The 22,911-nt window shown below is 49.1% G+C and overlaps 1 protein-coding gene across 2 annotated transcripts in view; it reads right to left on the bottom strand.

The window, feature by feature from the left end:
- INSC (INSC spindle orientation adaptor protein) overlaps positions 1–22,911 on the bottom strand; it is a 121,237-nt gene that overhangs the window by 15,777 nt on the left and 82,549 nt on the right. For both annotated transcript variants that reach the window (XM_045796550.2, XM_087855296.1), the window contains exons 8-10: positions 12,112–12,283; positions 8,011–8,189; positions 612–678 (exon numbers count right to left, since the gene is read on the bottom strand). In XM_045796550.2, the coding sequence (XP_045652506.2) occupies positions 612–678; positions 8,011–8,189; positions 12,112–12,283 (418 nt within the window). The remainder of the gene's footprint in view (positions 1–611; positions 679–8,010; positions 8,190–12,111; positions 12,284–22,911) is intronic.

Here is a 22,911-nt window from a genome sequence, read left to right as displayed (position 1 = left end):
GACACCCTGGGCGCAATGTGGGACTGGGGAGCCAGTGGGATGGTCATGCTCTCAGGTGAGGGGCCCAGGGGTCAGGCTTGCCCCGACCTGCTGTCCCACCCTCACCCTCCTCAGGCGCATCCACTTTCTGAGTGAGGCCAAATCCAATAAGATGGGAGTGACTGAAAGTCCAAACGCATCCTCTAGCAGCAAGAGATTTTTACTTTTTTGAATCATAAGGAAATATGTGTCTACTCTTCACCACCCTAGCTGAAATAGCACCTGCGAACCCCTAGCCTTGGGTTCTACTTACGCCCTGCCCTGCTTCATTTTCTGCATGCCACTGGCATCATCCGACATGCTCCGTCTTCTCATTCAGTGCCTGTCTCCCACAAGAACTGAAGCCCATTGAAAGCAAACAAACATTTACGTATTGGCCCAGCTGTACACAGAAGCATATATACATATATAGAGATATATAGAGATATACACACACACTCACACACACATACAGTCACGTAATTGTGGAGACACACGTGCCCACATTTCCATACCGACACACAAACACAAAGGCACATGGTCCTGTATAGCCATATAACCCATGCGACATGCACACTGCTGAAAAGACATACCATTCTCCTGAATGATGTCAGAGGCACACTGCTCGAGGACTGACATGTTTGCCAAGATGGTCACAATCTGGAAAAGAGAATCGAGAATCTGAGAAGATGGGCACACTGAGCCAGGCGGTGCTCTCTACAGATAGCTGAGCTACGTGCAGGAGCTCTGAAGCTTTTCCTTTAGCCTGTGGTTCTTCCCCATCTGCATGGCCCGACCTCCCATGGTACGGTCTTCCGCCCTTAGGGGCTCCTGCTTCCCTCATGTATTTCCCCAGTGACTGGTTCTCACTCATCAGCATGTGGTGCTGGGGTGGCCCCCGGGGGCCCCAGGACTCCACTGGAGAGAACAGTGTGGCCTGAGTGAAGACGGAGGCCCCATCGCCTTTCTACAGGGCACATTAGTCCCAGACCCTGAAATGCAGACAGGACTGGCAGACTCCTTGTTAGCCCCTCCCCTGGCTTGGGTTTCGCTCATCCTAGCTTCTTGCCCTGATAGCGAACCCCACCTACTTTCAACCTGAAATTAATGGATATCAAGGTCAAGTTAGAGAACATGAGTAAGATCAAAGGACAGCATTATACCAAAAGTGTCATGTATTGTATGGAATCTGGTGAGAAAGTTCTTGCTCGACTGACTTTATAAGTCTGCAGTCTACAATCCTTGCCTGTTGCTCATCCCTGAAGGGCTCTGTCTGTAGTAAAGACAGGCTGACGCCAGGTGGACAGTGAGTCTGGTTACAACCGCATGGGCTGGGTAGCCAACAGCCGCCCCAGCCTGACCCCTTGGCATAGTCAAGGTTGCAGAGAGAACTCACTGCCCAAAACTGGATTAAGGAATGGGCCATCAAGGGACCACTTACAGACCCCCATCGGTAAAGTGCCAAAACACCATTGGAAAATGTTGGAAACTCGGTGCCTAGTAACTCAGATACCACCCAAGACACTGCTCCTGACTTAAATGGAAAAACAAAACCCACCCACTGCCACAGAAGCCAACAGCATTCTCGATTGGTAATTAAAATAAATGATAAAACAAAATGGAAAACACATCTCACTGCTGCAGTCCTATCTCTCTCGAAAGGGATCCTCAAAGCTTGTGGCACATTATAACTGGAGGCTGTGTCCCCACCTCTGGGGCAGCAGCTGACAGTCTACTGACGACAGTTCTGGCCGCGTAAATTCTGGAACTGGATAATGCATAGTAATGTGATGTTTACCAAGAAAGAGTATTATCTAGATTTTAATTGGTTCAATATTGGCATATTATTCTGAATCAATAAATGCATATAACAAATCTCTTTTACACAGAAAGGAAAAGTTTGTCGTATTTATGGGATATCTACCCCCATCCCCACTAAACACATGTTGAAAAGGAATGTGTTCTTGGGCTGCTGTGTGTCAGGCCCTGGCGGCTCAGCCGTGGTCAGGGGCCTGGCTAAGCGTGCCGGGGAGGGATGAGAGAATACCCCGAGAGCTTTATCCCACAGACAACTCTGCCCCCCAGACGTTCTATGAGGGAAGTGAAGAAGGCTTCGTCCTTTTCCTCCCCTTCTAAGACTGTGAGTGTGTATGCGCTGAGGGGAAGGAGTTAGAGCGAAAATATGGGTCAAAGATACAGTGAAAAAATGGAAGGTTCCCCAAGAGGCTTAAAGTGCACAGTCTCACGAGGAAGGAAATGAGAGGCCACGCCTGGGTCAGACTGTAGTTCACTTGGCCTTCTATGGGCCGTTAGCAGTAGCAGACAGCACGACCTCTCTTCCCACCACCCAGAGCCACCACACGCCAATCGTCACCAGCCCGGTATTCCAAATAAAGACTCTTCCTGGACACACAGATCCACACGGGAAGGGAGGAAGCAAGGAAGGAAGGGCAAAATAAAAAAGGTAAAGGAAACCTTTGTCTGCAGCACCAGGTTCATTACACGGCAATTATTAGCTGTGTCACGGGCCCAGGTAGGTCTTTGTGTCAGACTAATTTAGATCCTGTTAATGAAAATTACTTCCTCTTTGCAGAGGCTGTACCCCATGTGGTTTTCTGAGGTTCAGATGAAGTATTCAATTAAGCACAATTTGAATAAATGCCAATTATGCCCTGCTTTGAGTCCCCCTTCTGAAACATCCTTGTGTGTGCACCGTGAGGTAGCGGGGAAGGGGGATCAATATTTCTCCTTGAAGTCAAGTGCAGGGATGGGATTTTAGGGACAACTGGTTTACCTTGTTGGAGACACGATAACAATGCTGTCAGGGGACAGAATGCAAGAGCCAGGCAGACAGTCTTCCCCCGGCCCAGGCTGATTCAATCCTGTCTGATAATTTTCAGTTAAGTCCTATTCCCCTGAGTGAAAGGGCACTATTCCCTCCGCAGTTATTCGGTGAATACAGAGGATATGAGCCTCGAGAGAGGCCCCGGGTGAGAGGCAGTGCCGCGTAGCGGCTAAGCACGTGGATCAGCCTCGTTCCAAATCTTGGCTCTATCATTTCTTTTCCGTAGGATCTTGGCCATATTATCTAACCTTTCCTTGGTTGATGAAGGTGTATTAGTTTTCTATTGCTGCTGTAACGAATTATCACAGGCTCAGTGGCTTGAAACGACACAATTTGACCTTGTCGTTCTGGAGGTCTGAAGCCCTCCCTGGGTCTCAAGGAGCTAAAACCTGGTGTCAGCAGCACTCTAGGGCAGAATCCACAACCTTGCCCTTCCCAGTTTCTAGAGGCTGCTCGCATTACTTGGCTCTCGGCACATCACTCTGACCTCTGCTTCCTCACTCAGGCTCACTTTCTGACACTGACCCTCCTGCCTCATTCTATAAGAACCTTTGTGGTAACATTGGACCCACATCAACAATCTAGGGTACTATTCTTTTACCAAGATCTCCTTAATTAATCATACCCTCATAAGGCAGGACACAGGTTTGGGGGATTAGGATGTGGACATCTTGGGGGGGGTCATTATTTGGTCTACAACAGGAGATAAATATATAAGATGATTCATAAGACAGTTATGAGCATTCAATGAGCTAATGTTTTGTCAAGCACCCAGAACATTTATAAACATTAAATAAAATGAGTATAACTTCCTTCTGGGAAACAGAGCCCGAAAGTATCCAGTTTGAAAGATTACGTCAAGGAGTCCCAACCAATGCGATGCCCACTGTTGCCACTGTGCTGTTAGTGGGAAATCATTCCTGAAGGGAGGCGAGATCCCAGAGCAGAAGGAGCCCTTCCCAGCAGAGAACTCAAAAAACTGTGTGTTCATTACCTCTGTGGCATTTTGAAATCATTTTTCCTTGGACCTCCCAAAGACTGCCTTACAAAAATTGAGGTGAATAGCAAATTGGCCAGAATAGCAGGGGACCTCCCATGTCACTGATTCAAGCAGAAATGCCCCATGTGGTAAGAAGGAAGTTGGCAAAGGCTTTTGATGTCAACACACACACAAGAGAAAAAGGTTTACTCCGTGCTGGCCTGGGGCATGTGCCCCTGGAACACTTGTCTGCAACTGATCCGAAAGCACGAACCAGGCTTATCTCACATCCTCAGCAACGTCTGCCTGTGATCACACTCTGACTCTATCTCTGTCCTTTTCATTTTCTATATTGTAAACTAACATTTTCTATATTGTAAACTAGGAAGACCATGCCTTATAAAAATCAAGTGAGGATTATCCCAAATAGAAGCAGGTGCACTCATATGACAGAATTTACAACACAGAAAATCTAAGATGCATTTAATGAAAAGTTATGATTGCTTTTATGCTGTGCAGTAATTAGGACAAAAAGGCCAACATTTCATATGACTGTAATTAGAATTACTCTTTAATTGCTAGATGGAATATTTAGATTTCTACCATCACTGCGTTAACTCTCTAAAAGCTAAAGCAACAATGTCAACAGCAGCCAGCAAAATCTCTTTCGGCCTCTAGGGGGAGCCCAGTGCTTCTCTTTGTCCTGCCATCTTCCCTCCTTACTGATTCTTTCTACCAAAAAAACAGATCGAGTCAAGGCAAGGACATTGGTCTGAAGAATGAAGGGCTCTGAAAGAGGAAGGATGTGGTCTCTTTGAACACACTTTCTTCCCCAAGGCCAGGGAGGCAAGGCGGTTCAGGGAAAGGTGCAGCCTCTGCTTCCCTCTACTGAGCCTCTCACTCCATCTGCTAGGTGGGGTCAGGGGCCTGGGGCTGGAAGCTGGGCGTTGGGCAGGCATGGAGACCAGGAGAGCGCCTGCCTAGGCCTGAGAAAAGCGCACTGCTCCCACTCTCGGGCACTTGGATCTTCCTGGGCCCAGCCTGCCCTCCTCACTACCAGAGAGGCAAGACAAGAGGGCAGGGATTTGGACTCAGGAGAGACATCCACAAAGGCCATTCACTGCCTTGGGTATAGGTCCCAGGATGCTGGTGAATTAGGCCAGAGGACTGTCCCTGGGGATTGCATCGAGGCTGGGGTGTGCACCTCACAGGATCAGAGAATGGGTAAATGCCAGACCACGTGCTCTGTACACAGTTTTCCCTTGGCTCTGTAAGACAGGCTTCTGGGGCAGATCAGGACTGGATGCTGCGATCCTGGTTTACAGTCTTTATCAACAATCCCCCCCGCCCTCTGACCCCCACACACAACTTGCATATACCCATACACAGACTGGAACAACACACACACTGCCTCACACCACACTATACTCACCACCCCCACGTCACCTCCATGTTTGGCTCCATCCTCCTTCCCCAAAGCTGACATTCCCGTCTCAGACCCATCCCAGTCCCTGGTTCTATCACAGACCCCAGCCCCATTCATCACTGAGTACCTGCTTTGCTTCTAATTACTTTAGGAGCATTCTGCCATCTAATCATCATAAGGACAGGAGAAGGGAGGAAAGAGATTATCCCCATTACACAAATGAGGAAACCTGTGGCTCAGAGAAGTTAAGTGATTTGTCTAAGGTCACACAGCTAGGAAATGGCAGAGCCAGGATTCGAAGTCGGGTCTGTCTGAACCTGTGCTATTTCTACTATGGCGTGTGTGTCACATAGGTATATCGAAGGGTTTTATCAAGTATAGAGGGCTTTTGCAACATGAGTCAAAATTATAATCCTTACTAACTGTCATTTCTGATACTGGACTCCTGATGATGGCATTCACAGTGAGTTTTTGGAAATGCCACAAAATCTGAACATTCTGAAATACCAACCGTGCCATGTGTGTTTTCATGGGAAGGGTATACCAGTACCCTCCACCTCTATGGAAGCAATTTTTTCTGAAGGCCATAAAAAGTCACACTCAGTGAAAGCTTGGCCTAGACAAGATAACTGGGTCTCCCTCACCCTAGGTGGTCACTACCTTAGGGCAGAGCAGAGATGAGGCAGCCCCTTTCGCAGCACCCCAGGTCATGGCTGTGGCTCGATTCCCTGGGCAGCATGCCCCCTAGAACACACTTCCTGGGAATGAAAACTCAGGCCACGCAGATGTCTGGTGAGGCGGGGGGGTCCAGACGCGTGACCACATCCAGCTCCCCCAGATTAATGGAGGGTGGGGGGGATGGAAGAGCACGGACCCAAAGTAGCCCTCACTCCTGTCCACACCCCAAGCGTGGGTACAAGATGGCCACAGCAATCAAGGCTTTTGTTGGACAGATGAGGGGCCTTCGGCTTGCTGGGGTGACAGGGGTTGTCACTGAGACGTCCATGCGGAGGTGGACGAAATAGAGCTCCAGGGCCCAGCGGCTCGCACAGCCCTGGCGTCACTGGCAGACGCATTCCCGGAAGCCTCAGCCTCGCGGCATTTAATTTCCTAAGTGTTTCAGGGGGCGGTGAGCACTTCAGAGCCTAATTCATCTTCCTTGTCTTCATTACAGAGAGCTCCCCGATCACTTTAATCCTCCCGCTGCCACAGGAAAGAGCCATTTGTTTCTTTAATGGGTGCGCTTTCACTAGCTAAGTGGTTGCTCTGAGTCACGGCAGTAGGTGGGCAGAAGGTGATGCTGTCCTGAGGATGGGGGGGGCGGTGGACGTGCCAGGCCCAGACTGGCAAGGGGGGAAGCGGGGAGGGAGGCGCAGGGAGGGAGGGGGGTGACGGGGTGGGGGTCGAGGGGAGGGAGTGTGGCAGGAAAACTCCGGACCCCAGATTCAGAAGGACCTGCCACCTGCATAGAATTTGACAACCTTCTCTCCTGACCCTGAGCCCCCAGCCTTCTGAGGGATCCATGAGGTTTCAGGAGGGGGCCAGTCCCTCCTCATGATACAAAAGGGGTCTCTGCCCATAGAGCCACAGGATGTCTGGGCCGGAAGAGACCATGCCCATTTTACAGAAAAGGAAATTCCAGTCTGGAGGTTCCCCACTCAGGGCTGTGTGCCACACATTTGTATTCTTTCGTCTGTTTCATTCTTATTTCAACTTAGTGAAGTAGGTTGTATTCAACCCCATGTGCAGATGAGGAAAGTGAGGCTCAGAGTCATTTGCCCCAAGGTCCATGATTAGAACAGCAGAGAAGCTTCTTTTTTTTCCCCCTCGGAGGAATAAACTGCATGAAATAACGGGAAAGGAATAAATATCATTAGAAAAGTCAACACGGCATTGTGAGGTGTGGCCTCCAGGAAAAGGACGTGATGCCAGAGAGCTGGAGCCATCAGGGCAGGCTTTCCAGAAGTTTCTGGGGGTAGGAGTTGAATGGGAAGCTGTGGCAGCTTCAACTAGGTGTTGGGGCTGGGAGAAAGAGAGACTGGAGCTAGGAGGCAGGCAGGGATGAGTTGGGTTGGAGGCTGAGGGATCGTCAGCGCAGGCACCTGGTGGAGTTTACAGAGGCCTAACACCCACGTGACCCACCACCCCCACCCCTTCGTAGGGAAACGGGAGACTGAGGATGGCGGAAGTGGGACAGGATAGAATTCTACAACCTCAGAACTCAAGGCTGCGAAAATCCCCCTCATTCAATGTTTCCAAACACGTTTAGCAGTAAAACCCCTTTCCCCCCAAGCAAAACTTGACATGGAGCTCAAATATACAAACACATTGAGACTGAGAGAGGGGTTGAGGCCCTGAATCAAGGTTCTGCTCCAACCCCTGCTTTTATGGAGGCAGAGAAGGGAAGAAACTCTCTGCAGAGAACAACGTCAGACTGGACACAGACTTCTAGAAGAGGTCCAGCGACCTTCCTGTGCTGTCTCTGCCCCCTGGGATGTGCCCGCGTGGATGGACCCAGAGGAAGGCCCTATCGCGGTGGGGGTGGAGAAGTGAGGTAGAGAGTGGGTTCATGAAGATGCCCGAGGGCAACGAGGTATGTTGAGAACATCTTCCTTTACCGAGAACGTGGCTAACAGGATGGATGGTGTGCTGCCCGCCCGTGTTGTCTCCCCCAGAACCTTTGCCCCAGCCTTTGTTTGCATGGCTACAGGCTCTGTGCCTGCTCCCTTCTGGGCTGCTCACCTGATCCCGGGTGTAAGGCGTATCCACTCTCTGCTTGTCGCTGCAAGCTTCCAGGAGGACACGGATGGCATTCAGCTGGAGAAGCATCTCGCAGGCCATCGTGTCAAAGAAGGTGATGTTGGCAAGGGCCGCAGACGCCAGCAGGAAGACTTCCCCAGACGACGCCTCTTGGCACAGTTCTGGATGGTGAAGAGGAAGACATCAGCCTCCCTGCCCATGCTCCCGTATCTGGTATGTCATTCGGCTCCTGCAATAGCTCTGGGAGAAAGTCTGGGCAGATGTTTTAATGCCCATTTTACAGATGAGGAAAGCGGTTGCCAAAGAGGGAGATTTATCTGTCTATATAAGTGGCAGAGCTGGGATTTGAATCCTGATGTATGACTTCTCTATTTACTCCTGTATCCGTTTACTCATTTACCGAGAGAACATTGCGGGTCAGGAACTGCTGGTGTCTTGGGAAGGCATGGTGGACAGCACGGATCAGGGCTTTGCCCCCGTTATGTTTACGTCCTAGCAGTCGACGAGAGAAAAACGAGCTTTAAATAAATGAATAACATTATTGCAAATGCTAATGTGAGGGAGAAAACAAACGTGTGCTAAGAGAACCACGAGAGGCCCAGTGGGGTGCATAAGGAAGGTCTCCTTAAGAAGGCGACAGCTGAGACATTACGGAGAAAATGGGACAATCGTGAGAATACTGGGGGAAGAACGTGTTCTAGGCCAAAGGAACAGCAGCGTACAAAGGCCCCGAAGCAGGAAAGAGCCCCTAGTCCGTCTATGTCTCCAGCAATGTCCTTTGGAATGCTCCTGAATTTGCCTTAAGAAAGAAGCTGAAGTGAAAACATAAGGACTCTGCCTTTCCAGCTGCCATCAGCAGGGCTTCAGGATTTCCTTTGGTCCCAAGAGGAGGGTCATGTGGCTGCAGAAAAGTCCTACCCCAAGCCCTAGGATGTCAGGCTCACTCTTTCTGATCCTAGCGGCCATGACCCAGGCCTAACCAGAGTTCCCCACTTACCATCTGCAAGTGATGAATCTGATGGATCTTTACGGGGAGAGAACGTTCGCCCAATCCCTGTGAACCATTTAACACATTTCCCCCTGGGCTCCACTTGACCCTCAATGTCCGACCCTCAGCTCTACCTTGAGCACCATTCAAGGTGCTGCGTGGGTCCAGGTCCTCTCCCGCTGACCACACCTCCATGAAAACACAGAGGGAGAAAGCACACTTCAGGAAAATGCCCCCAGGAAGAGCTGAGCTATGTGCAGTCCTGATCCCTAATCCTGGCCTCCAGGAAACCTCCAGTTTCTAACATTGAAGCTGGCATCTTTTGGCCCTTTGAGTGAATGCAGTTACCGGCCCCGACCTAAACAGGGACAGAAAATAATAGAGCTGGGCCACCTGCTGTGCGCCTTGCTCTGCACCAGTAACTTCTGAGCATCCGTAACGTAGAATACGGTCACCTCCATTTGCAGAAGTCGAGGCTCAGAGAAGCTAGTAGCAGCAGCAACACTCCTGTTTATTGAGTGTTTACTCTGTGCAAGGCACTGCTGTATATCTCTGACCTCCTGAAGCCATTCCATCCTCACCGCAATCCAACTTTCTATCACAATTTTATAGCTGTAGAACTGAGGATTCACATATGAAGTGACTTTCCCACAATTGAGGCATTGAGGATCATGGGTCATTGTTACCGTCTAGACTCAAACACAGGTCTACCCAACCTCAGTCCCCATTCTTTCCGTGTCCCAGGCTGCCTATGGTCACCAGGCCTATTTGACTCTGTCCCAGTGGTGCTCCTACAGATTTAGCTTTCAGTCCTGCCAGGGAGGCAATGTCTGCCCCTGGGCAGCGCTGTGCGCCTCACCCCAGGTGGGACCAACTACGCAACTCGGCATCTTGATCTAATCCCTCCAGGCAGGGCAACAGATCTGCCCAGGAATGAAGAGTTCTATGATTGCTCTTTTCCAATGACTGCCCCCTCCTCCAAGTTTTGGGAACCCCTGGCGACAAGCCCACCTCTTGCAGGCCACCTCTGTATATCCAAAGTTTGGAGCGAGACCACAGGAGTCACTGGCCCACTTTGCCGTAAAGATTTCTTCTAGATCCGAACACCCACACTAATTTTCATGCAGTCACGGCTGCCGCCAACGCTGCAATTATTAACACAGCCACCTAAGTGCCTTTTAATTTGGGTGCACATTTATTTAAACTACAGTCTGAGTCACCTGGGATGTGTTAGGAAGATTAAATTGAGGATTCCAGTGACTCATTTATAAATGTTTCCAGGGAATAGCAAGAAATTGGAGGGCTATTTCCCACCAAAGAACAGAGCCCTGGCGTCCTGCCCAGAAAATACCTCCCATCTGCTGACTCTCCGAGCAGACTCTACAATGCATCTTCATCAGGGGGAAACAAATAGGGAGGCTCCTCTTCTCCAGGGAGAAATCCAGCCCGGGCAGAGAAGTAGGGATGGAGATATGGCAATAGGGAAAGCTTGTTTAGACTATATAGATTTGGGTATGTTTATTTACTTTTTGCTATCATTTATACATTGAGAGATTTTCTATAAAATTTAGGATTTTTGTCTTATCTTTAAAAATTGGCCTTTTCTACATGGCAACAATCAACGGGACTTAACAGTGACCACCCCCCATCCTTTTCATCAATGCACATGCTTTTCGGTTTCATGCAGGATTCAAATTTTCTTATTTTCTTCTTCCATCTGGCCCTCTTCAACCATTTCTGTGTCCTGCCTGGCTCCGGTGGAGGACTGAGTATGAGACTCCTGGCATAAGTGAATCCTAACACTCTTATGTTGCCTCAAGAACGTTCCTCAATGTCTCTAGGCTTAGGTTTCTTCTCCTATTGAGTGAGCATTGAATTTTCTGGTCTCTTGAGTTCCCTCCAGCCAACGCTTTCAACAGTTGGCTTCTGAGTTTTCTCAACTTTGAAGAAATGTGGATGTTGGCAAATTGATGTAGCCTGGCCTGTGGGTGCCAGTACCCCAGTGACTCAAATAAGCCATAAAGTCAGTTTAACTGATGACTCTTCTGTTCAAAGTCCTTGCAGATCAGAAAATTCTAGAGCTAGAGGGACTCAAGAGAAATGGCCCCAACTTCATGTTTTCTATATTAGGAACATGGTGAAGGGCCTGCACAGGATTGCTGGTCAGCAGCTCTCTGTTGAATGGATGAATGAAAAGACTAGAAGTCCACGCCCAAATGTTCTGACTCCTAATCCAGTTTCTGTGCTGCCCCTGCCTTCATGCTACTCCAAATCTTCCCAGCCTTGGTTTGATGATTCCAAGAGCAAACGCTAAATTTTCTGATGAGATTAATTTCCATTCAGTTTCAATCAGACATGGATATGGAGACAGTGGCAGAGACAGGGATAGAAGTAGAAACACACACACTTGCCAGCCCTTAGAAAAGAAAGGGTGTGGTTTACAAAACAATTTTCCTGAGGATTTTATCCAGACGAGTTCCAGCTTCTGCAGTTTTGCAAAGGGAAGCTGGAGGAAAAGAGTATTCTAGATGTCAGACTATGATTCTCCAGCCAGGAGTACCTAAGTCTGAATAGGGGAATCCAGAAGAGTCAAAGTTTTCAAGGCCCCACGATGTGGGACCCGTGGCGGGCTTGCAGGTGCTAGGCTGGTGCGTACCAGTGCCTTCTGAGAAGCTGTTGGCCCTGTCATTGCTGCCACATTCATTGGCTAGAACAGTCTGAGACTTTAGGAACAAAGCCCATCAGAGTCTCTCTGGTCAAGGATCTGAACCTCCAAATTCAAGGTCCTCTACATCTCCATGGAGCTTGTCCATGGGGCTTGTCCTGGTCTCTATTCTGAAAGGTCTATTAATCCCAATGTGACCTTAATTCAAAGAGCTTCTCAGAGGGCTGCATGCATTTTAATAGATTTGACAACTAAGTTCTTTAAAGCCTGAGTTTGATACATGAACAGTGTGACAGTGCAGAAGCTACATGGGGTTCACTGAGTGTGGGTGTATGGTGGAGGGGGGCAGGAAGGCCTCCTCGGCCCTTGCTGAGACAACTGTGACAAGTCCCACTCACGCAGCAGTACCCTCCCGCCCAGGGTGACTCACTGATGAGAGCTGTCACGATTTCTTCCATGCTCTCCAGAAAGCTGCCGAGGTGCTGAGTAAAGGGCAGGTGTGGGGAGGTGACCTGGGCGACCACAGCCGCAGCCTCAGCCCGCGTGGCCTCTGAGTGGCTGTCATCGGTCAGGATGTCGGCCAAGCACAGAATGCCGTCCACCTGCAGGGGGAGAGAGGGCACGGCCCTGTACATCCGGGGAGAGCACCACTGTTCATGACAGAAAGGAGACAGACACAAGCCCCCCACAGGGTCCTTCCCTGGATTCCCAGAACAGCCCAGGACTCTGTGTGGAGCCAGGGACAACCTGGTGGGAAGGTCCCCAGAAGGACCTCAAGTCTGGCATCTGAAGGTCTGTCCTTTGGCTCCAGCAGAGATCAGTGACCTCCCATGGGCTTCTTAGATAGCAGGCATTAAGCCAAGTGCCCAGGGGCTAGCCCCTGACCAACCACCACAGCAAACTACAGTAGAAAGAACAGTCACTTAGAACTCCCACATCCCCGAGCTCCACCCCTGGCCCCGTCTTACTTGCACCGTATGACTTGGCTGTAGTCACTTAGCCTCGCCGAGACTCGGTATCCTCATCCCCCAACAGAGTGTTGGGGGTTAAGGTGATGAAGCAGGGGATGCGGATTCAGGCAAGATGCTTGGCAGATGTTGGCTCCCTCCTCCCTTTCTTGGATTAGCCTAGGCTGAGTTCAATTAACGTCCTTCCCTCCCCAACCCGTCCTCCACCACCTTCGTCCCTAGAAAGAGGGCTGCTTCCCTAGAGGCTTGCTCCCTCTGCCCAACCAGAGAGGAATGAACCTGGGCGTGGAGGCATGGGAACGCTAGATAAAGGCTTCAGCTTCCCAGTTCTGCCCCATCAGACTTACTCATGGCACAATAATAGCTTCTGCTTATCGAGTGCTCACCCCCCAAGTGTAGTACGGGCACCATTTACTCCTTGTCATAAGGCTCGGAGGCCAGGATGATTAGTAGCCTCATTTTACAGATGAAGAAACCGAGACACAGAAAGGTTCAATGACTTGCCCCAAATCACAAACTTGAAAACTAGTTGGTTTGGAATTTGAACCCAAATTGCCTAGCTTCAAAGCCCGTGGTTTCTATCAGGACATTATACTGCCTCCTGAGAAGTCAAACTGAACTCAGACCACCGCCTCCATCAAGGGTCAGTAGATGAGGCTTTCTGGAGAAAGGCGGAGGAGGGGCAGCGGGTGGGAACTTATCAGAGTTAGCTCAGCAGGGCACCTGCTGCCCCCTAGATGCCCCATGACACCAGCCTGCCTGAGGACCCTGTCATCAAGCTCCAAGAAGTCCTTCCCCTGTCCGGAGTGGGGGGCAGGGATGAGGCCCGGGAAGAACCAGGGAGAGGTGAAGTGAGGAGAGGCCTGTACTGATGCTCCCCACACCTGCCGTAGGCCCGGGGCTCCTGTCCCTACACCCTTACTTCCTGCCACTCAGCTCAAGCAGCTCTCCAGAGGTCAGTGTTTCTCTTGACTAATTACCACCACTGACTCCTGGGCCTCCCTTAAATGGCTCTTGGGAGCTGTAAGGTCCATTAGCTGTAAAAGCCTTTGGCAATCTCAGCCTCACAAAGAGATGAATGTGGGAACAGGAGCTGGGGGAGCTGGCCACAATAAAACTCACCTGGATATGCCTAATAAAAAAGAACAAATAGCAGCCAGGTGGCTGCTGGCAGGACTGGACTCATGCCAGATGTCTGACCAACAGGCCTTCAGAGAGGGGGGCCTCACTTGGACCCAGGTAAGGAAAGGGGGCTGCTCTGGCCCTGGAAACAGGAAGCAGCCCTATTGCCAGCCTGCCAACATAAGAAACCTCTTAGACCTGGCTGGCCTTTATCCCTTCCCCTTTCCAGCACTATCCAAGGATATAGCTAAGGGTCTCAATTATCTGATCTCCTCAGTCTGATCTTGGATGCAAATGGAACTGCATTCCCAAACCCAGTTGAGAATGCTGGTCAAACCCAAACCAGACCCAAACCTAGTCCCCAACAGCTGCTTGCAGATGGGCCACTCTGAATGCACTAGCGAGGCCAGGAGTTAATGGTCTCCGAGGGCTTGGGCCACCAAGGCCTGGATACCAGGCCTGCTTCCCAACCCAAGATGCTCCCCAGCAAACCCCCTGAGTGCAAGTTCCCCGAGCACATACCATGTGCCAAGCAGAGGTAAGCCAGGGCAGGGTACCCCTGCAGTGAGGCAGGAGCCCCATCCACAAATAACCATTTCTCAATGTGATTTCCAAAGAGGACACTATCTGGGGAGGCCTCTGGAAGCCTCCCTGGCTTAATGCCCACACCCCAGCTTGGAGAGGTGGCCCTCGGAGCTCGGGCCCCAATCTGTCTGCTAGCATCCTCGCGTTTATCACACTGTTTCTCTAAGTGGGATCTGAGGACTAGCTGAACCAAATTCACTGAGGGTTTCTCCAAAGCACGTTCCTGGGCCCCACCCAAACCACCTCAGACTCTGGGGAGGCCTGGAATCTGCCTTTCAACGAGGTCCGCAGATGACTTCATGCACGAGCAATCCCAGAACAGCACCACTGGGATGTGATTCTATCTCTCTCTTGTCTGTCTGTCTCCCCTGTCCCCCGGACACTCTGCAAGCCGGGGTAGGACAGCTTGTTCACTCAAGGCTGCTCCAGGCCTCACACATAGTAGCAGGCTTTGGGCAAATGGGGAATTAATGCTAGCGAGTAAAAGCTGGCCAAAGACTGGAGACATACTCTAGATGAGTGAAGGGAGAGGAACGGCATCACGGATGGAGGAGATACTGGGAGCAAGGGCCACTACAGGAAAGAGCAGCCCCAGAGAAACAGCCAGCTGTTCCTGACCCCAAGAGAGTGACTCTGACTGAGCCTGATTCCTCTTCTGCCCTTAGATTTTCCAGAGAAAAGTGTCTGTGGTGTCCTGTCTATGAACTTCCCTTATAATTTGTTTTCTATGCTTCAGATATCTTTTGGTAACTTGGTAATTATGAAATTTATCATCCCTTCAAAAGAGAATACGTGTGTGTGTTGTCAATGTATGAGGTATAAAAAATAGCAAAATGAACACCTATCTGTGTGTATGCATACGCCTAATATCCAGAAATTCTAATATTAGGAATAATGACGTCAGAAAGCTCCCTGTATGCAGTTCCTGATCTCATACCTCTTGTTCCCGGTTGGATGGGCCACTACCCTGAATTTTGTGCCTATTACTCCCTTTTTTCTTTAGAGGTTTATTGCATGCGTATAGTTTTACGAGGCTTTGAACTTCACATAAACAGTGTCAAACTGTGTATTGCAATTTGCTTTTTCCCCAGTCAGCATTACGTTTGGGCAACCCCTTCCTGTTGGTGCCTGTGGCTGAGGTCCGTTTATTTTCACTGCCGGGTGGTGTTTCGTTGTACAAACTGTAATTCACTTATGTATTCTCTTATCAATGGCCATTTGAGTCAGTTCCCAGTTTTCGCTATAATATATAATAACATTCTGTATATATGGTATAATACACAGTAAATATTCTTCTAAGTGTCTTCTGGTGCATACCTGCCAGATTCTCTAGGGGTCTCAGTCGAGGAGTGGAATTACTAACTCACAGGGTCTGCACATCTTTAGTTGTACTAGTACTGCCACGTTGTTCTGCAGAACAGCTGTAGCAATCTATGTTCCTATCTAATGTACAAACTCACTTAACTCCGTACTCTCGCCCACGTTTCGTACTGTCAGAGTCTAAGTTTTTGCCAGTTTGGTGGATGTGCGAAATTTCTACTTTAATATGCACGTCTTTACTTTCTACAATGAAGCTCAGAGTCTTTTCATGTTTCCTTTTTTACTTCGATTGGGTTTGGTTTTGATTTTGGTTTTTGCCATTTGGATTTTCTCTAAGAATTGCCTGTTTATGTGTTTTGCTCATTTTTCTATTTGGTGGATTGTCACACTGGGCCAATTTCCTGGGCCTTTGGCTCTGATGTACTGACCTGCCACTTAGCCTGCTGTCAGCAAAATATCACTAGCCCAAGCTGATTTCCGTGTGCATCACCATCTCAGCCACTCCAAACCAGCCAGCTCATCACAAATGGGAGACCTGAAGGTCTCCAGGCTTCCCAGTGTCTGAACTAACTCCCATCGCATCGGAACATGCACAGGCTCTGGAGTCACACCTACCTGGGTCTGAATCCTGCTTCTGCATCTTACTAGCTGCACAATTTTTGTACTTACTTTGAGCCTTTATCTATAAGTGGGGGTAAAAATACCCACCTCAGAGGATATTGGAAGTTAACAAAAACAATGCGTGTGCAGTACCTGCCACATGGTTGTAGCCATCTCTAGATCTGGGACCCTGAGTCCTACTAATCTTTCTGTAGGTTCCTCTGGGACTGAGACCCCACTGAGAACCACAGCCCTCTGGGTTTGGGCCCACAGGTTTTCCTACGTGCTTGGACACCTCAACTCATGCAGCCCGGAACTAGAACTTTTTTTTTTTTAAAGATTTTATTTATTTATTCGACAGAGATAGAGACAGCCAGTGAGAGAGGGAACACAAGCAGGGGGAGTGGGAGAGGAAGAAGCAGGCTCATAGCGGAGGAGCCTGATGTGGGGCTCGATCCCATAATGCCAGGATCACGCCCTGAGCCGAAGGCAGATGCTTAACCGCTGTGCCACCCAGGCGTCCCCCCAGAACTAGAACTTTTAAAAGGGGAGTAACTCCTATTTTAATTCCTGACCAGCACCAATAAGATGAATAACTACAATCCCGCAGAAGAGAACAAAGAGGGAAGTAGTTCAGTCCCTGCATTTCTTTATAGCTCATCAAACATTAATTGCGCACCTACCTTGTGATGGGCCCTGATCTAGGCACTGGTACAAAGATGAATCAGGATGAAACAAGAGACGGAGAAACAAAGACAGACGGATGCATAGAGAAATAAAAGATGAGAGAGAGGGAGAGAGAGAGAGAGAAACCACATGTTTAAAAGGATCTGGGGACTTGTCTGGTGCAGAGCCTAGCTTCTGGTCCCTCTCTGACTTGGCCTCTGTAACACCTCTCCTTGCTGGGAGCTCTGCCCATCTTGGTGCTCTCTCCTGCTTGGGACTCCATGATACCCCATTTTGGGGGCTCGTCTCCTCACTAGCTAACTACCACTTATCGTTTGCTCCTTAAGTCCGTCCTCCTTTGAATCCAGCTAAGGTACCCCAGCCCCCCCCATCAGCCCCCTTTGTACCATCTTAGTCAATAGCACCCAAGCCAAGCGGCCTCAGTGACTCACTATGATGACCCCCAAACCTAGCTCTCCAGCCCTGACCTTCTTTCCTGAGACCCACATCTACATTTCCAACCTGCCACTGAATCTCTTTATGTTTAACTCCCAAATTAACTTGCCCTGGTATTCCATAGGCACCTCAAACCCAGTTCACCTAAAGCTTGAGCGGTCGTCTTCCCTGTCTTCCTTCCCCACTCCCTTCTCAGATCCAGGTAAGAAGGCACCTCCTCTGTGAACACACGCCTGCCTCCCCCAGAGTGTCTCTGTCCTCCCAGCTGCCATACCACTCTTGTCTGATCACATCTGGAGCACTTATCGTGTCAGCTTGTCCTCATAAGTTTATATGTCCGCCCCCCACTAGATGTGAGCCGCTCTGGGCAGCTCCTGTACTGAATCTCCTCTGGTCCCCAGCACCCAGCTGAGGCCTGACACATGGCAGTTAACACAGCAGGCTGAATGGTGGGAGACAGAGCCCTGAGGAGGGAAAGAGATCGTCGAGACCGTGAAGCACATTAGTGCCAGGGCCAGGACTCCCACCCTGGTCTCCTCACTCTTTGCCCTGTGCCCTCCGGGCAAACTTTGGGAAAGACAGTGAAAGGAGAAGCTAGTGAAAGGGTCAGATTGATGGGGGCTGCTTGGCTTAGCTCCTATGATGGGCCCAGGAGTGGCCCAGCCTGAGGCCAGTTTCTTCAAACACTGCTCCCATTTCTGTAAAGTCTCCATCCTCAAACCACCCACTTCCCATCCCTGGACATAAACTTAATGATGCCAGGAGAACAATCTAATCAAAGCACTTTCACATCCCTAAAGAAATTGCTGCTGGAAGCACTTATATGTTATTAGCTTTTACATAGAATGGGATGGGCCTGGGCCCAAGGCCAAGCTTTCCTCATGGGAGAGCATGCAAGTGGTGATGAGGATGGTATGGCCTGGTCATCACCTGGGCAGCACGGCTGATGCACCTGGAGTCTGGACACACAGGGAGCTGGTGAATGCTGAGATTCTCCCTGAGGAGTGGGTGAAGGAGCATGAAACCCATGCAGTTGAAGAACCCAAAATATACAGTAAACATCACATCAGATTCATGAGTAACATTCTCCTACTAAGTATTGGAAAAGCATCACTGGTGGCCTTTACGCAAATATCTTAAGGACACTGGCTAGTACACGAAGACCCACCATATTTACTGGTGTTGGGCTGCTATCTTCAGTTCCGTTCTGCATGTTTAGTTTTTAGGGAAAGACAGACGGGTTGGTTGCTGGGTTGTAAGAGTTAAACAGAATCACGCGAACGTGGTGGTAACTCAGCCACGGGGGAGGATGAACACCTAAAGACCGCCAGATTTCCTCCTTCATCTTTCTGTCCACTCGGACACCTAAAGTCTGCTTGAGAAAAAAACAAAAACAAAACAAGTGGGGACCACAAAGCAGCTGGAATTCTGCTCATGGGACCAGGAAGGACAGATCTGTTTGCCCACGGTAATAGCCGGAGGGAAAAGTCAATCATAGAGAGGGGAAGCAACAAAGGTCATGCCCAAGGAAACAAAGACAAGTGTGGGGCAAGGGACGGGCAAAGCATTAGGTGGAATAAATGAATCCATCCATCAGAAGCAAGATCTGAATGCGGATGTAAACCAGACCAGGGCAAGGTCCAGCATAGAATCTGTGAACAACGTAAGGGGTTAAAGGCTCACTTTACAAAATGAGATATTTGTTTTAAGGAGTGCTGGTAGAGCTGACAGCTCTGTAGAAAGCTACAGAAAGTAAAACAGGCCTCCAGGAGGATAATATTATTCTCCTTCCAAAGTAACATATCCCAGACACCACTGGACCTCCTTTGCTATTTCAAACAAGAATTTTTTTATTAAAAGCTAAGTGTCAAAATGGATAAAACAAATATTAACACGTAATAGGGAATGGGACAATGGATGAAAGGGATTATATAACCAGTTTGGCAAGCAAGTCAGTGAGGTAGAGAGACGTGAGTTATTGCAGTGGAGAGAAATCAGATATTTTACTGACAAAAAATAATTTCCCTGTCCGGCAGATGCTTTTCTTTAAAGTGGATTGTCAAACATGCTCTGAAGGCATTTGGGGATAGAAGCAGCGGAGTTTGGGAGAAGGTTTCAAAAGGCCAGCAAGAACAAGTTCACTTCCCTTTAGGTTAGGGTTAGCAGTCCTGTGCTGATATAAAATCTCAAGTTTTCAGCAAAGCACTCCTGGGCAAGCACGGGTAGGAACTGTACCAAAAGTGCTTCTAGATCAGTGGTTCTTAGCTTGTTCTCAGGTGATCAGAATCATCTGGGAAAGTTTTAAAATACTAATGCCTGGGCTTCACCACCAGAAAATCTGATTTAATTGATCTGGAGTGGAGTCTTGCTATCATATTTTTAAAGACTCCTCAACTAATTGCAGTGGGGATCCCAGATTGAGCACTACTGTTCCAGAGGTGCCTGTGGTATGGGAGAAGCTGCACAATCTTAGGGGAGAGGAAAGTCTGGCTTCACAATTCAGCTGCATTACTTGCTGACCTGGTGAAATGAGCAGGTTACTCACCTTCTCTGAGCCTGTTATCTAATTCTTAAAATGATAATGTTATCATGATTAATAATGAAATAGTAAACAAAATATTGAAGGAATTCCCCCCAAGTCAGCAACAAGACAGATATCCATTACCACCATCCCATTTCATATTTTACAGTGGCTCTAGCCAATGAAATAAGACAAGAAAAAGAAATACAAAGGTAAAATTGTCAGAAAAGAGGAAGCAGAACTGTCGTAATTTACCAATCACATAATTGTGTACACAATCTGTACACAATCCAAATTTGTATAAAATCCAACAGTCTACACATCATTATATTCAAAATTGTATTTTCTATGTGTCAGCAACAATTAGAAAATAAGAATTTTAAGATAGCACTTAGCATAAAACATACCCAGAAATAAGTCTTTAAAAGATGTGCAAGATGTTGACACTGAAAACTCAAAACATAGCTAAGAGAAATTAAAGGCAGTCTGTATAAATAGAGGTATACGACATTTATTGATTGGAACACCCTATACTGCGTAAGAGGTCAATTATCCCAAAATTTCTTTATAAATTTAAAGAAATCTGAATCAAAATCTTCTCAGGTGTTTCTGTGGAAATTAACAAGTGGATTCTAAAATGTACAGAGAGGGGCAAAGAACCTAGAATTACCAAGATAATCTTAAAGAACAAAGTTAGAGGATTTATACTACCAAATGTCAAAACTTCTTATAGACTATAGGGACTCAAACAGTGTCATATTGGCACAAGGATGGACAAAAGACTAATGGAATAGAAAAAAGAAAAAAACTCCAGAAACAGACTCATGCATATATCATCACTTTACTCACAACAAAAATACCTCTTTAATTAAGTGGTGAAAGATGGTCTTTTTGGTAAACAGCGCTGACTCAACCAGATATCATCTGAAAAACACTGAACCTCGAATACCATTAAAAAATTAATTTGAAATAGATCACAGACCTAACTATGGAGTGTAAAACAATAAAGCTCCTAGAAGAAAATAGAGGGTCCCTTTCTGATTTGGGGGTAAACCACCAAGTAGAAAAGAACAGATCCATCAACTGGACTTCATCGAAGCGAAGCATTTCTAGTCATCAGAAGACACCATCAAGAGAATGAAAAAGCAGACCACAGGCTGAGAACATACATTCTCAACACATACACCTGACAAAGGGTTCATACATAGAATATATTTTTCCAAGTTTATAATTGAATAACAAAAAGACAAAGAAGTCGTTTTCTTTTAAATGGGTAAAAGTCTCAGACATTTCACAAAATAGCCAAAGGGTCAATAAGGATACAGGAAAATGCTCAAAACCGTTGCTCATCAGGAGAATGAAAGTGAAACCATCCTGCGAGATCACGCCATGCCTGAGCAGGTCACAATCTGGGCGCTGCAGGTCCGGCTAAGTTGTGAACTGCTTCACCCCTCTGAAGAGACCCAGAGGAGAATGAAACACTCCTTTGGAAACTGTGTGGTTCCTTCTCTGTGGGCATGTTGAACCATCTCCCCTCCCTCCCTCATGCTTCCTTAAGCCCGTTTCTCTTTCTCATTCCTCTTCCCTCTCCCCGTTGCTCTCTGTCTCTGCGTGGGACCACAGAGCCCGTCACCTGCGGGCAGGGGCAGACGCTGGTGCTGGCTCTATGCGGTGAAAGCGGGCCCTCTCTCCAGGCCCGGCTGTTCCCAGGAAGTGGGGCCTCCCTAGCCCAGTCTGCCCCACACCTACACCTTCTGCGGTCCCCTCAGCCTCCTCACTGTCTCCCCTTCCTGCCCGCTCACCTCCAGACCAGCACCTGCCCCCGCTTCAGAAGCCAAAGGGGAAGGCAGTGTGGGTGGTGCAGGCGCCCCGACGCCTTGTCCGGTGCCCCCAGGACCCCCTGCCTCCCGGTGGCCCAGCTTCCCGTCTCCCCAGCACTGGCGTCATGTTTACATTGGACTTCTTGTTTATTTTCTGCTCTCTCCAGATTGCTTGGGGGACAGGCGGGAAATGCACTTCGCCGAGCCCGCGGCTCCCCAGCCCACCACACACATGCACAGAAGCGCAGGCCTCCATCTGTAAATTCACAGGGGAGACAGGCACCCTGGCAACTCCTCGAGGAACGCCACCCCCTCAACACGCACCCAACCCCGGAGAAGAGGCCCCAGAATTCCCAGCCCGGCCGGCTCCCCGCTTCGGACTTTTGCTCATCACATTTGTCTTCCAAAATTATTTCATAGGTCACACAGTCCCAGCGGAACATACACCTCCCTCCGCCAGACAAGAAAACTGAGGTTTGTGGGGATTAGAAAACTTGCTTGTGGGTCCTCAGCAAACCAGCAGCAAAGGAAGGGCTGGCCCGGGTTCTCCCCACTAACCCCCAAGTGGGGGACAGGGTCTGTTTGGGAACCCAAGAACGTGGGCTCAGGGCCAGAGGAGTGAGAGGGAGGGGAGGGGAAGCTGGAACAAATTACTAGGGATAGATGGTATAAAAGTGGGCTAAGGGAAAATCCCATATGAAGATTTTGGGGCATTCTGTCCTTACCGAAGGGACACTTCAATGTCTGCACTCCCCACTCCTACCCCACACCTGGGCCTGAAGCAGCTCACAGAGGCCCAGTGAGGTCACATGACCTACACTCCGGCCTCAGGCCTGCTGCTCACAGTGGGAATGTGGGGTTGCACATCACGTCCCTTCTCTGGGCCTCTACCCTCTCATCTGCAATGCGGAAGGCTGCCCCAGAACTCTTTCATGGGCAAGCGTTGTTCACCTGGTGTGCCAGCCGCTTCCCTGAGGGGCTGAGGTGCGGGCGATATGGTGTCTGCTGGTAGGAAGCTCCGGCCGCGCTCCGAGGCCAGGAGGCGTGGAACCTGCTCCCAGAACAGCAGCAAGTACAGTGTGAGCGCCAGGAGGGAGGAGAGCAGGCAGGAAGGCTGACCAGAGAAGGGCATCGGAGCCCTTTCAGCAAGTGCGCGTGAGACACCCGCCCGG

This window comes from Ursus americanus, chromosome 24 (assembly GCF_024610735.1).
Source record: "Ursus americanus isolate L20-20 chromosome 24, mUrsAme1.1.p, whole genome shotgun sequence".
In the NCBI taxonomy this organism is placed as follows: domain Eukaryota; kingdom Metazoa; phylum Chordata; class Mammalia; order Carnivora; family Ursidae; genus Ursus; species Ursus americanus.
The sequence above is the reverse complement of the archived record's forward strand: the minus strand, read 5'-3'. Positions and strand labels throughout refer to the sequence as shown.